The sequence below is a fragment of the Hyla sarda genome, chromosome 2 (genome assembly GCF_029499605.1).
Source record: "Hyla sarda isolate aHylSar1 chromosome 2, aHylSar1.hap1, whole genome shotgun sequence".
Lineage (NCBI taxonomy): Eukaryota > Metazoa > Chordata > Amphibia > Anura > Hylidae > Hyla > Hyla sarda.
Window position 1 is genome coordinate 80299535 of NC_079190.1, and position 12708 is coordinate 80312242.

Below are 12708 nucleotides of genomic sequence, written 5' to 3' on the forward strand. Positions count from 1 at the left end.
AGCATCCCGCATTCTATGCGTGGCTGCGTTTGCTTTTTCTGAAAGCTCCGGGTTTCCGAGACGGGGACGTGATGTCATACCACGCCCCCTTCGTTAATTTCAATTGGGAGGGGGGGGGGCTAACGGCCGCAATGCCCTCTCCCATAGAAATGAATGGAGGGGGCATGGTGTGACGTCACGTCCCCGTCTCGGGAGCCCGGAGCTTTCAGAAAAAGCAGACGCAGCCACGCATAGAATGCGGGATGCTGCAGGGAGATTGCGGGGGGTCCCAGCCCATAAAATGTATTGGAAGGATTAAGATTTGTTAATCAAAGTAATTTACAAATCTGTTTAACTTTCTGTCATTTTTCCGTATAAGCGGCGGTGAGGGCTCATTTTTTGTACCGTGATCTGTACTTTTTATGAATACCATATTTGCTTATATAAAACTTTTAATACATTTTTTATTAAATTTTTTTGGAATAAAATGTTATAAAAAAAAAAGCTGCTATTTTATTGGGGGAGGGTGTTTTTCACACTTTTTTCCCTTTAATAGTCCCCATGGGGTCAGTGCATAGGACATGGCAGTAGCAGCCCGTGGCAGCGCTGCGGGCGATCCGATCATCCATTTTAGTGTCCGCAATGCTGCAGATGCCGTGATCTGTATTGATGTATTGATCACTGCATCTGAGGGGTTAATGGTGTACATCCGCACGATCTCGGATGTCTGCCATTACTGGCGGGTCCCTGGCTGCTATCAGCAGCTGGGACCTGCCGCGCATGACGCGGTTATGCTTAGGACGTAAATGTACGTCCTGGTGCGTTAAGTACCAGCTCACCAGGACGTACATTTACGTCCTGCGTCCTTAAGGGGTTAAAGGGGTACTCCGGTGGAAAACAATTTTTTTCATATCAACTGTCTCAAACCGTTTTGTAAATTACTTCTATTAAAAAAATTAAATCCTTTTAGTACTTATCAACTGCTGTATAATACAGAGGAAGTTGAGTTGTCCTTCCCAGTCTGCCCACAGTGCTCTCTGCTGACACCTCTGTCTGTCAGGAACTTTCCTGGATAGGAGCAAATCCCCCATAGCAAACCTCTCCTGCTCTGGACAGTTCCTAAAATGGACAGAGGTGTCAGACACAAAAGAACAACTTATCAGCTGCTGTATTCTACAGAGGAAGTTAAGTACTGGAAGGATTCCCTTTTTTTTTTTTTTTATTTTTTTTTTATTTTTTTTTTTGAAGTAATTTACAAATCTGTTTTTAACTTTCTGGCATCAGTTGATCAAAAAAAAAAAAAAAAATTCCACTGGAGTAAAAAAAAAAAAAAAAAAAAATCAGCAGGTAAGAAGAGTGAGAGACACACTAGCTGTAAAACTTTATGGGGAGGGGAACCTTGTAGGACAGCTCACACATATTGGGGGAATCATATAAGCTGAGCGAAGAGAGAGCTCACAGCAAATTACAGCGGCTGTTGAAGAGAAACTAAGCAACATTTGTAATAAAGCACTTTTTAGAACGTTTTTACACTATAATAAGAAAAAAAGTGTCCATAACGGTCTTGCAAGCATTAATCTTTTAGATATTAGTCTGTTTTGATGACTGATGCAGTTCTGGGCTATTCATGTAAATGTATTCATTGGTGCAGACTGCTGTACATCTATGGCAGTTGTACCCTAACAAACTATGACGCAGGCTCAGACGTTAAACCTGTCTTATGGATGGCACACGGTCAATGACGGGTATTGGGAACCATGTTGATGTCGTCATTTAAAGGGGTACTTTGGGAAAATAAAACTTCTCTCCTATCCACAGGATAGGGTTATAGGGGGAGATTTATCAAAACTTATGCAGAGGAAAAGTTGCTGAGTTGCCCATAGCAACCAATCAGATTGCTTAGTTCATTTTTGGAAAGGCCTCTGCAAAATGAAAGAAGCGATCTGATTGCTATGGGTAACTTAGTAACTTTAAAGGGGTACTTGGCTGCCCTGCTTCGGAAGCTCCGCTCCCCAGCGTCCGGAAGTTTATTGTTCCAAATGCTGTGTGCGGGCTTCCGTGTTCAGGGCCGCCCCTCTTGACGTCACGCCCGCCCCCTCAACGAAAGTCTAGGGGGCGGGCGTGACATCAAGAGGGGGCATGCGTGACATCACGAGGGGCGGCCCTGAACATGGAAGCCCGCATGCAGCGTTTGGAACAATAAACTTCCGGACGCTGGGGAGCGGAGCTTCCGAAGCAGGGCAGTGGAGTACCCCTTTAACTTTGCATTGGTCTTGATAAATCTTCCCCTAAGTGTCTGACAGCAGCGGAGGTCTGACCTTTGGGACCCACAGTGATTTCCAGAACAGGGCCCCAAATCTCCCAATTATATGGCGTGAGGGGTCTGCACACACTCCATGGATTGTCTATGGAAAGGCCGGAGATAACTGAACAATGTCTCTGGTGCTCCTATTAACAGTGCATAGAGTGCAATCCAACCACCCGCTCCATGCAACGGGAAATATTCTGGGGTCTGACCTCTGGGATAGGGGATACGTTTTTAAATGCTGGAATACCCCTTTAAATGTGATTGAGTCTCAGCTCCATCTTTAGGCTGCTTTAGATGCGTTCATACATGAGAATGATCGTTAGATTATTAATTTATATTGCACCAACATATTATTTAGTACTATACAGAGATTGTCGTCACTCTATGTACACTCCATTTGGTTATCTTCTTAAAGGGGTACTCCACTGAAACTTTTTTCAACTGGTGCTAGAAAGTTATACAGATTTGTAAATTACTTCTATTTAAAAATCTTAAAGGGGTACTCCTCCCCTAGACATCTTATCCCCTATCCAAAGGATAGGGGATAAGATGTCAGATCGCCACGGTCCCGCTGCTGCAGCACCCCGCTATCATTACTGTGTAGAGCGAGTTCGCTCTGCACGTAATGAGGGGCAATACAGGGGCTGGAGCATCGTTACGTCACGGCTCCGCCCCTCATGACGTTATGGTCCGCCCCTGTCAGTACAAGTCTATGGGAGGGGGCGTGACCATCGCCACGCCCCCTCCCATAGACTTGCGTTAAGGGGACAGGCCGTGATGTTATGAGGGGCGGAGCCATGACGTCACGCTGCTCCGCCCCCTGTATCGCCCGTCATTACGCACAGAGCGAACTTGCTCTGCACAGTAATGATAGCGCAGTGCCGCAGCGGTGATCCCGGGGGTCCCCAGCAGCGGGACCGCAGCGATCTAACATCTTATCCCCTATCCTTTGGCTAGGGGATAAGATGTCTAGGGTCGGAGTACCCCTTTAATCCTTCCAGTATCAGCTGCTGTATGATCCACATAAAGTTCTTTTCTTTTTGAATTTCCTTTCTTTCTGACCACAGTGCTCTCTGCTGACACCTCTGTCCATGTCAGGAACTGTCCACAGTAGGAGCAGATCCCCATAGCAAACCTCTCCTGCTCCGGACAGTTCGAACATAACTTCCTGTGGAGCATACAACAGCTGAAAAGTACTGGAAGGATTAAGATTGTTAAATAGAAGTCATTTACAAATCTGTTTAACATTTGGAACCAGTTGATTTAAAGAAATGTTTTCCACTGGAGTACCCCTTTAAGCTTGTGCTCTCTCAGGTTGGCATATACAAGGATGTTGCAATAACGTTTCTTATTTCTCTTTAGGTTGCCCTAAAAGGGATAGTCAGTTTTTGGCCAGGGATGGATGATCAGAAACCATCCAGCGAGGACAAAGAATCTGAAGCGTCAGGTAATTTACTTCATGTTTATATGGCAGAGAACATAAGCTGCATATCGGTCGTGCGAACACCCTCACCCTCCAGCAGATTAGCGCACACCATGTTTTTGCAATACAGTTCCTGTATACCTTTCCAACTTGAGAACCGTACGGAACCGTATTGAAAACCGTATACATTGACTCTCCATTGAAAACCGTATACATTTGACGTATGCCAAATGGTACATCCGGTTGTATCCGTTTTGCGTTTTGTCCGTCCCCCCCCATACCCAACACCGTAGCCTACAACGGTTTATGGTCCGGGTGAAAAACTGTATTGAAACCGTATGTTTTTTTTTCTTTTTTTTAACATGGGAGTCAGTGGGAACCGTAGAGAACTTTATGTGTGAACAGTCCCATTTGCTTTGCACCATATCGTTTTTGACTTTGCACAGTTTTTTTTCTTGGAATTTCCATCAAACAAGTGAAACTTTATTCATAATGGAGTGAATTTTTTTTTTTTTTTTCTTATAAAATAGATGCAACCAGACGTAATTTTTCAAACTGTATACGGGTTAAAATTTGTACACAAGTTTTGAGGCGTATGGTAACTGTATTGCCAAAACGTGGTGTGAATGCACCCGTGTCCAGTGGACACATTCTTCATCACTCTGTGGTCCCTACATACTGGCACAGTACAGGTCCCTTGTATGGTCCATAAGATATTGGGGATACAGGAGTCTGTCCATCTGTTGTTCCTTGTCAGCTGGAATTAATTTGTCATTACTATGTTATGTAAAATGTCTTATTAGGAGTTTTTGTTTTCCCTAATGTTAATGTAATTCCCTTTAGCTGATGAAAATGCCTCCGATGTGGCCTGTGAAGCGGAAGCAGATGAGCTCAGCAATCCATCACCAACTGCATGTTTTGTATGGGATGGCACTGTCCCAGAGGGGCCGTACAGCAGGTATGTTGTTGGTCTAAAGGGGTTCTTCCATCTCCTAAAGCAGTGTTTACCAACTGTAGGCATGCTGGGAGTTGTAGTTTTGCAACAGCTGGAGGCGCCCTGGTTGTCTTTAAAGAAATTGCATATAATTAGGATAAATCATCTTGTCTTATCAGTAGGATCTAACGTCTGGGACCCCACCAATGAGTAGAAGTATAAATGATATGCAGTGGAGGGGTTTTCTTTTCTCTTCTGTCCACCCTACACAGCAGCCCCCATCTATGCCAGAAGGGCATTTCGACCCATTCACTTTAAATGTCACACTACAGTTCTCAAAGGGGAAGCACGTGAGTAGGTTAAAAAAACCACACACAAAACTAAAAAGCGACCCCATGACCCCATTTTACAACTGCATAGTATAGTCACCGTATAATACCACCGTACTGCAACTAACTAAACTGTCACACCATGACCACAGATTTCCTTCATACTGTTGCTAAATAAAACTTGCTATACACAGACTAATATTACCACCATATAGTGGTAGATGCTAACTCTGCGCGAGCATTCTGCAGATTGTATGAGGATATACAGTATGAAGCATTCTGCAGATTGTATGAGGATATACAGTATGGGGTCCTCAAGGGGACATCCTCTTTCCATTTTCTTATTCTGTCCAGACCCCATCACTATTTCTTCCAGCCATTACTCCTGTCTGCAGTGTTTCCCATGCAGAGGTCTTTGGCTCCTCACTTTTCCAGAACTGTCCTTACCTGTTCTCCACCCTTTATCCTGGCCCTTTACTGTCCTGTGGCTGCTGCTGCCCCAGTACCATCCTAAATACCGTATTTATCGGGGTATACCACGCACCGGCCTATAACACGCACCCTCATTTTACCAAGGTTATTTGGGTAAAAAAAGTTTTTTACCCAAATATCCATGATAAAATGAGGGTGCGTGTGTGCGCGTGTATACCCCGATACACCCCCAGGAAAGGCAGGGGGAGAGAGGCCGTCGCTGCCCGCTTCTCTCCCCCTGCCTTTCCTGGGGTCTATAGCGCTGCTGTCGGCCCTTTTCACCCCCTGGTTATCGGCGCCGACAGCCAGGGGGAGAGAAGGGGCAGCGGCACCCATTGCCGGCGCCGCTGCCCTGTTGCCTCCCCCCCCCATCCCCGGTGGCATAACTACCTGAGTCGGGTCCGCGCTGCTCCGCTGCTCCAGGCCTCCGTTGTTGCTATGCGCTGAACGGCGCGGCGCATAACGTCAGAGCGCCGCGCCGTGCATAGCAACGACGCTGGGGACCAGCGTCGTTTCTATGCGCGGCGCTCTGACGTCATGCGCCGCGCCGTTCAGCGCATAGCAACGACGGAGGCCTGGAGCAGCGCGGACCCGACTCAGGTAATTATGCCACCGGGGATGGGGGGAGGCAACGGGGCAGCGGCGCCGGCAATGGGTGCCGCTGCCCCTTCTCTCCTCCTGGCTGTCGGCGCCGCTTCTCTCCCCCTGGCTATCGGCGCCGGCACCGATAGTCAGGGGGACAGAACGGGCAGCGGCGCTGATAACCAGGGGGTGAAAAGGGCCGACAGCAGCGCTTTAGACCCCAGGAAAGGCAGGGGGAGAGAAGCGGGCAGCGACGGCCTCTCTCCCCCTGCCTTTCCTGGGGGGGTATCGGCGTATAACACGCACACAGACTTTAGGCTAAAAATTTTAGCCTAAAAAGTGCGTGTTATACGCCAATAAATACGGTATATAGTCACAACCAATAAAATGGTGTCAAACACAATAATAGTGCTCTGTATTGTTATATACAGAGTAATAGGACCCCCTTCTGTACTTCCACACAGTGATAGTGACCCTTAGTACCTTCACACAATAATAGTGTTTACACAACATAATACTTCTCGCATTGCACCCTCCTTAACCCCTTAAGGACCAAGCCCATTTTCACCTTAAGGACCAGGCCAATTTTATTTGTGCATTTTAGTTTTTTCCTCTTCACCTTCTAAAATCCATGACTCTTTCATCTTTCCATCTACAGACCCATGTAAGGGCTTGTTTTTTGCGTAACCGATTGTACTTTGTAAAAAAAAATTTTTTAACATAAAATGTACATTTTTTTGTATATTTTTTTTAAGGAGGAAATTTAAATGAAAACCACAATTTTGCACATTTTGGAGGGTTATTATATTTTTGTACCGCTTAAAAAAAAAAATCTAACTTTTTGTACAAAATCAGTAATCTAAAATCGCCCTATTTTGACCGCCTATAACTTTTTCATTTTTCCGTATATAGGGCGGTATGAGGGCTCTTTTTTTGCGCCGCCATCTGAACTTTTTATCGATACCACATTGCATTTATAAAACTTATCATTTTTTATATTTTTTGAATAAAATGTGACATTTGTGCATTTTTGGATATTTTTTTTTTACGTTTACGCAGTTTACCGTACGAGATCATTAACATATTTCGATAGTTCGGACACTTACGCATGCGGCGATACCAAATATGTTTATTTAAAAAAAATTACGCTTTTTGGGGTAAAATGGGAAAAACGAACAATTATTATTGGGGAGGGGATTTTTCCCTTTTTATTTTTACATTTTTTTCAAATTTTTTTTACACTTTTTATGGCCCCACAGGGGACTATCTTTAGCAATCATTTGATTGCTAATCCTGTTCAGTGCTATGCATAGGACATAGCACTGATCAGTATTATTGGCTATCTTCTGCTCTGGTCTGCTCGATCTGACCAGAGCAGGAGACGCCGGGAAACGGCCGGAGCCAGGTGAGGGGACCTCCGGCCACCATGCTGGATGATCGGATCGCTGCGGCAGCGCTGCAGGCGATCCGATCATCCATTCGAAGTACCTCAAGGGAATGGTAAAATGGTGAAACTCCCCCCCCCCCCCCCCCCCCTTTGCGATTTCCGTTGCCCTTCTCATTATAAAGTGGTGGCATATTCCCTTTATACTTATATTTCTTTGTCTGTACTTCGAATCACTTTTTTTCTTGTCTGTTTTTAGTTGTGGTTCTCATTACATATTGGCTTCCATTGCAGGCGCTGTGCTCTCTGCAACTGTGGGGAAAGGAATGAACATGGACAGCGGGAGCTGCTGCGGTTTAGTCCTTCTCCAGGCCGCCCACAACTGGATCCTGCACTCTGTAGGGTACAAGACATAGGCACAGAGTACCTGGATCCTTCTATTATTGGGTTTGCCGAGCCTGTGTTACCAGAAAAGCTCTTTGAACCTTCAGGTTAGGATAAAATGTTTTTTACGTGGCCAAAGATTAGATTTGGGTTCTGGAATGTCCTGGTTCTGGAATGTTCCTGAACATTCACTATACAGCTTAGTCTCTTGACTGAAAAATATTGTAGGGGAAAAAAAGTGTAGATCAGGGTCTCTTGAAAAAAAATTAATAAAAAAAAATCATTATTATTCCTTATTTATTACATTTGCTTTTATTTTGGGTCAACATTTGAAGTGCTGTATACCTGAATGTAATAAATTCATTTTGAGGGGGGGATTCTTTCTTTTGTTATCACAGGGCTAAGTTGCTACTAGAGCAGTTTGGCAGCAGCTTACCCCTTCTCTTTTATTTTTTTTAATTCAGAGCACACTAAGGGTCTCTTCACATGGCAGAATTTCCACTTGCGGAATTCCACCTCAAATTAAAGCCCATAGATTTCTATGGGATTCTGCACTCCCATTAAGAATCCAAATTGACTGTTCATGTGTATGGAAAGTTTAGAGAGAGTTGTCACATGTGTATGGCTACCTTTACCCTTTGTTTACTACAGTCTCATTTAAGCTTACATTCCATTCAAACACAGGACACTGCTGGGTTCACTACTGGTGTGCGTCTTGGTCATATGGAGTCCAGCATGTGGAAGGAACTGGACTGACTAATGTGGATATAGCTGTATTCTCAGGGATATCACAGGTCTGTAAACACCTAGGTTTGCTGTCACCAGACACTTGCATATACATCCATATATAACCTTTATATTTTATTGCCTCTTTGTAGAAATGTGAATACTGTAAACGGATGGGTGCTACCATTCGGTGCCACTCGACAGGGTGTCTACATCGATATCATTTTCCATGCGCTGCTGCAAGTGGATCCTTCCAGTCAATGAAGACCTTAAAAATGCTGTGCACAGAACATGTGGCGGAGGCAGCTGCAATGGGTTAGTTCTTGTCCTTCCCTCACATATCCTCATACATATGTAACATTTTGGCCCTGATTTATCAAATCGTGTGAGAGAAAAAGTGAAAACAGCCAATCACAGCTCAACTTTCACTTTACCAGAGTTTAAGATAGAAAAGCTGAGCTGTGATTAGTAGTTATGGGGGAATCTCTCCAGGTTTTTTTCTCACACTGTATTTACTGTATGGAAAGAATTTTCAAGTTAAAGGGGTACTCCGCCCCTAGACATCAGGGTTAATTATATCTGATTGCGGGAGGTCCGGCCACTGGGACCCTCCGCAATCTGCAGGCCGGCACCACAGCGTTCTGCACACGGAAACTTGTAGCTTCCATGTTTGTGACTCCACATCCCCTCCATTTATGGGAGGGGGCCTGATGGCTAGTACATAGCTGTCACGTCTCCTCCCATAGACGTGAATGGAGGGGGCGTAATGGCTGTGGTCGCCAGTCATCCGTCTGCTCTGTGCACCGGATGACTTGGGTGATCACAGGGGGTCCCAGCATGACCTTACCCTATTGGTGTATTCACATGTACAGTATATTGTGCATATTTGATGTGCTGGATTTTATGCTGCAGATTTGAACTTTAAACAGATGTAAACAAAATGAATGAACACAGCTTCAAATTAGAGATCGACCGATTATCGGTATGGCCGATATTATCGGCCGATAATCACTATTTTGGGCATTATCGGTATCGGCAATTACCTTGCCGATAATGCCCCGCACCGTGACCGCACCCCCCACTGACCCACCGCACCACGACCACCCCCCCGACCCACCGTGTCGCACCCCCCCACCGTAGTGCTGGGCGGTATACCGGTATGGATTTTTGCCCATACCGCTATACCGGTCGGGCCCCTCTCCCACCCTCCGAGTCAATAAAAAAAAAATAATTATAAACTTACCCGTAATGGGGGTGGTCCGGGCCATCCATCCTTCCTTCCTTCCTTCCTTCCTGTAGTGTCCGGCGCCATTCCGGGTGGAGGGTGCACTGGTCCAGGCTGTCCTTCTCCGGGGGTCCTCTTCTCCACTCCAGGCAGGCTCTGGCCTAGTACGCTGCATAGACGTCGCTCTGCCGTGACGTCAGGTGCGTCGCTGCGCACGAGCGTCACTGCGTAGCGGCGTCTATGCAGCGTACTAGGCCGGAGCCTGCCCGGAGTGGAGAAGAGGACCCCCGGAGAAGGACATCCCGGACCGGTGCACCCTCCACCCGGAATGCCGCCGGACGCTGCAGGAAGAAAGGATGGATGGCCCGGACCACCCTGACAGGTAGGGGAGAGAAGCGGGTGGTGGCGGCAGCCTATGGCACCGCAAAAGCCACTGCAGTGCATTGATTTAAAGCGCCCACTTTAAATCAATGACCTGCAGCGGTGTCGAGGGGGGATAAATAGCCGATAACTTATACCGGAATATCTGTATAAGTTATCGGCTATCGGCCCTAACCTCCAACGATTATCGGTATCGGCCCTAAAAAACCGATATCGGTCGATCCCTACTTCAAATCCTGCGCATCAAATATGTGTAGGATTCTGTACGTGTGAATACACCCAAACTCTCCTTCCTCCACTCCCTCGTAACGTCTACAACCGGGGAAACGGACAGTGCGGCTCACCAATCACTGTCAAAGGGGTTGCAGGGGGGGTTGTTAGAGCCAGTGGCTGCGGGCAGGGATTGGCTAACATCACGTCTACAGCTTTGTCGGGAGACTGGGAGTCCCGATACCTACCAGGGAGTGGAGATTAAAGACTTTTTTAATATTTTTATTTATTTATATTATGCAGCCTGCAGACAGTAGAAAAATAAATTTTACCAGACAACCCCTTTTAAAGTGACAGGATATACCCTTTCTTTAAAATCCCATAAATTTGAGATGAGCATACCAGTTTTAAGCAAAATTGTGAGCAATGTTTTAACAAAGTTTATAAGAAAAGTGTCCTGTTTAATGCATCTTCCTCTTATGTTAGATGACTCGTGTTGCGTGCGATGTGACAAGCCTGGTGACCCCACCGATCTCCTGTTCTGCACCAATTGTGGACTGCACTATCATGGTTCTTGTCTGGAGATTACTGTCACACCATTGAAGCGCTCTGGCTGGCAGTGTCCTGAGTGTAAAGTGTGCCAAAGCTGCAGGTAGGAAATAAACTGTAAAAACATAGTAACAAAAGGGATCAATGTAAAATGAAGTAAATTAACAAATCTAAATGAGACTAGGAATGGTCAATGTGAAACAGCAGTGGAAAGCAAGAGTGAAATACCCTTGGTGTTCTGTTCATTGCACATCGTGTAACTATTTTGATGAATCACTTTTGTAGAATAGAGAACTGGCACTACTGACGTAAAGTCCTTAGCTGATCCCAATACTCACCACGTAGATTCTCTTCCGTCCTTTATTCCATTAAAATCATGGGGTATATTCAGCGGGTGCGTTCATAGAGAGCGACAGATGTTTCGCGCTGCTTAGTGCATCCTCTGGCTCCTAATATTTTGATACTGCATGGTGAGATTAGAAGGACACAAAATTCAGGCATGTAAACTAAGCACCGCAGCATCAATTAACTCATTCAGGTAGGGCATACCTGTACGCCCGGTCCCGGGGGTTTAAAACGGGATCACATAAAAATGTGGTATCGCAGTATGCAGAGATTTCCAAACTATAAAAATATATCGTTAATTAAACCGCACGGTCAATGGCGTACACGCAAAAGAAAATTCTAAAGACCAACACAGCGTATTTTTTGTCACTTTTTATATCATGAAAAAATGAATAAAAAGCCATCAAAAAGTCCGATAAATACAAAAATGGTACCTATAAAAACGTCAACACGGTGCAAAAAATGAGCCCTCATACCGGCCCATACGCGAAAAAATAAAAGTTATAGGGGTCAGAAGATGAGAATTTTTAACGTATAAATATTCCTGCATGTAGTTATGATTTTTTTTTTCCCAAAGCACGACAAAATCAAACCTATTTAAGTAGGGTATAATTTTAATCATATGGACCTACAGAATAAAGATAAGGTGTTATTTTTACCGAAAAATGCACTGCGTAGAAGCGGAAGCCCCCAAAAGTTACAAAATTAAAAAAAAAAATCTTCAATTTTGTCGCACAATGAATTTTTTTTCCGTTTCGCCGTGGATTTTTGGGTGAAATGACTGACGTCACTGCAATATAGAATTGGTGGCGCAAGAAATAAGCCATTATATGGAATTTTATGTGCAAAATTTAAAGCGTTATGATTTTTAGAAGGTGATGAGGAAATAATGAAAATGTAAAAACTGAAAAACCCTGCGTCCTTAAGGGGTTAAAATCAATGTGCCTGTCAAGCAAATTGGAATATGCATGCAATTTTATTCAGCCTGAATTCTCCTTGTAGTATTTTTAGTCAAAAGCAGGAGTGGGTGCAAATCTTTCCATTATAGCTCTTCTGTGTTGCTCCCCATTTTGGTCAGTATTTTTAGCCAAAATCAGGAGTAGAACCACATGCTGACAGGTAAAGTCAGCTTTAGGATTATTTCACTCTTTTTCCATTTTTATGCCTTATTGTTTAAACCCCGAAAAGTTGGAAGTGGATCAGAAAAAGAACAGATTTGCATTCATAAATTCAAAGTCTATGTGATAGATCTATTCTTTGATCAGATCTGTTCAGGTGGATCTATTCCAGTTTAAGCACAATATATATGGCCTAATGTGCGGCATTGCTGCAGTACACACCTATTCTTCAGCACCGCACAATGAATATACTTTCTTATATTAGACTTTCTTTAACAAATTTTTACTAACTTAAAAAAAAAAAAAAAAAGTTAAACAGAGAATCAATGTACAGCGGTAGATATTAATGTTCGTTCCCTA

The 12708-nt window shown here is 44.5% G+C and overlaps 1 protein-coding gene across 6 annotated transcripts in view; it reads left to right on the forward strand.

Annotated features, from left to right (window-relative positions):
• KMT2D (lysine methyltransferase 2D) overlaps positions 1–12708 on the forward strand; it is a 158098-nt gene that overhangs the window by 41028 nt on the left and 104362 nt on the right. For all 6 annotated transcript variants that reach the window (XM_056562215.1, XM_056562216.1, XM_056562217.1 and 3 more), the window contains exons 2-7: positions 3650–3734; positions 4554–4668; positions 7705–7901; positions 8479–8588; positions 8673–8835; positions 10823–10988. In XM_056562215.1, the coding sequence (XP_056418190.1) occupies positions 3686–3734; positions 4554–4668; positions 7705–7901; positions 8479–8588; positions 8673–8835; positions 10823–10988 (800 nt within the window). In that variant the 5' untranslated portion in view covers positions 3650–3685. The remainder of the gene's footprint in view (positions 1–3649; positions 3735–4553; positions 4669–7704; positions 7902–8478; positions 8589–8672; positions 8836–10822; positions 10989–12708) is intronic.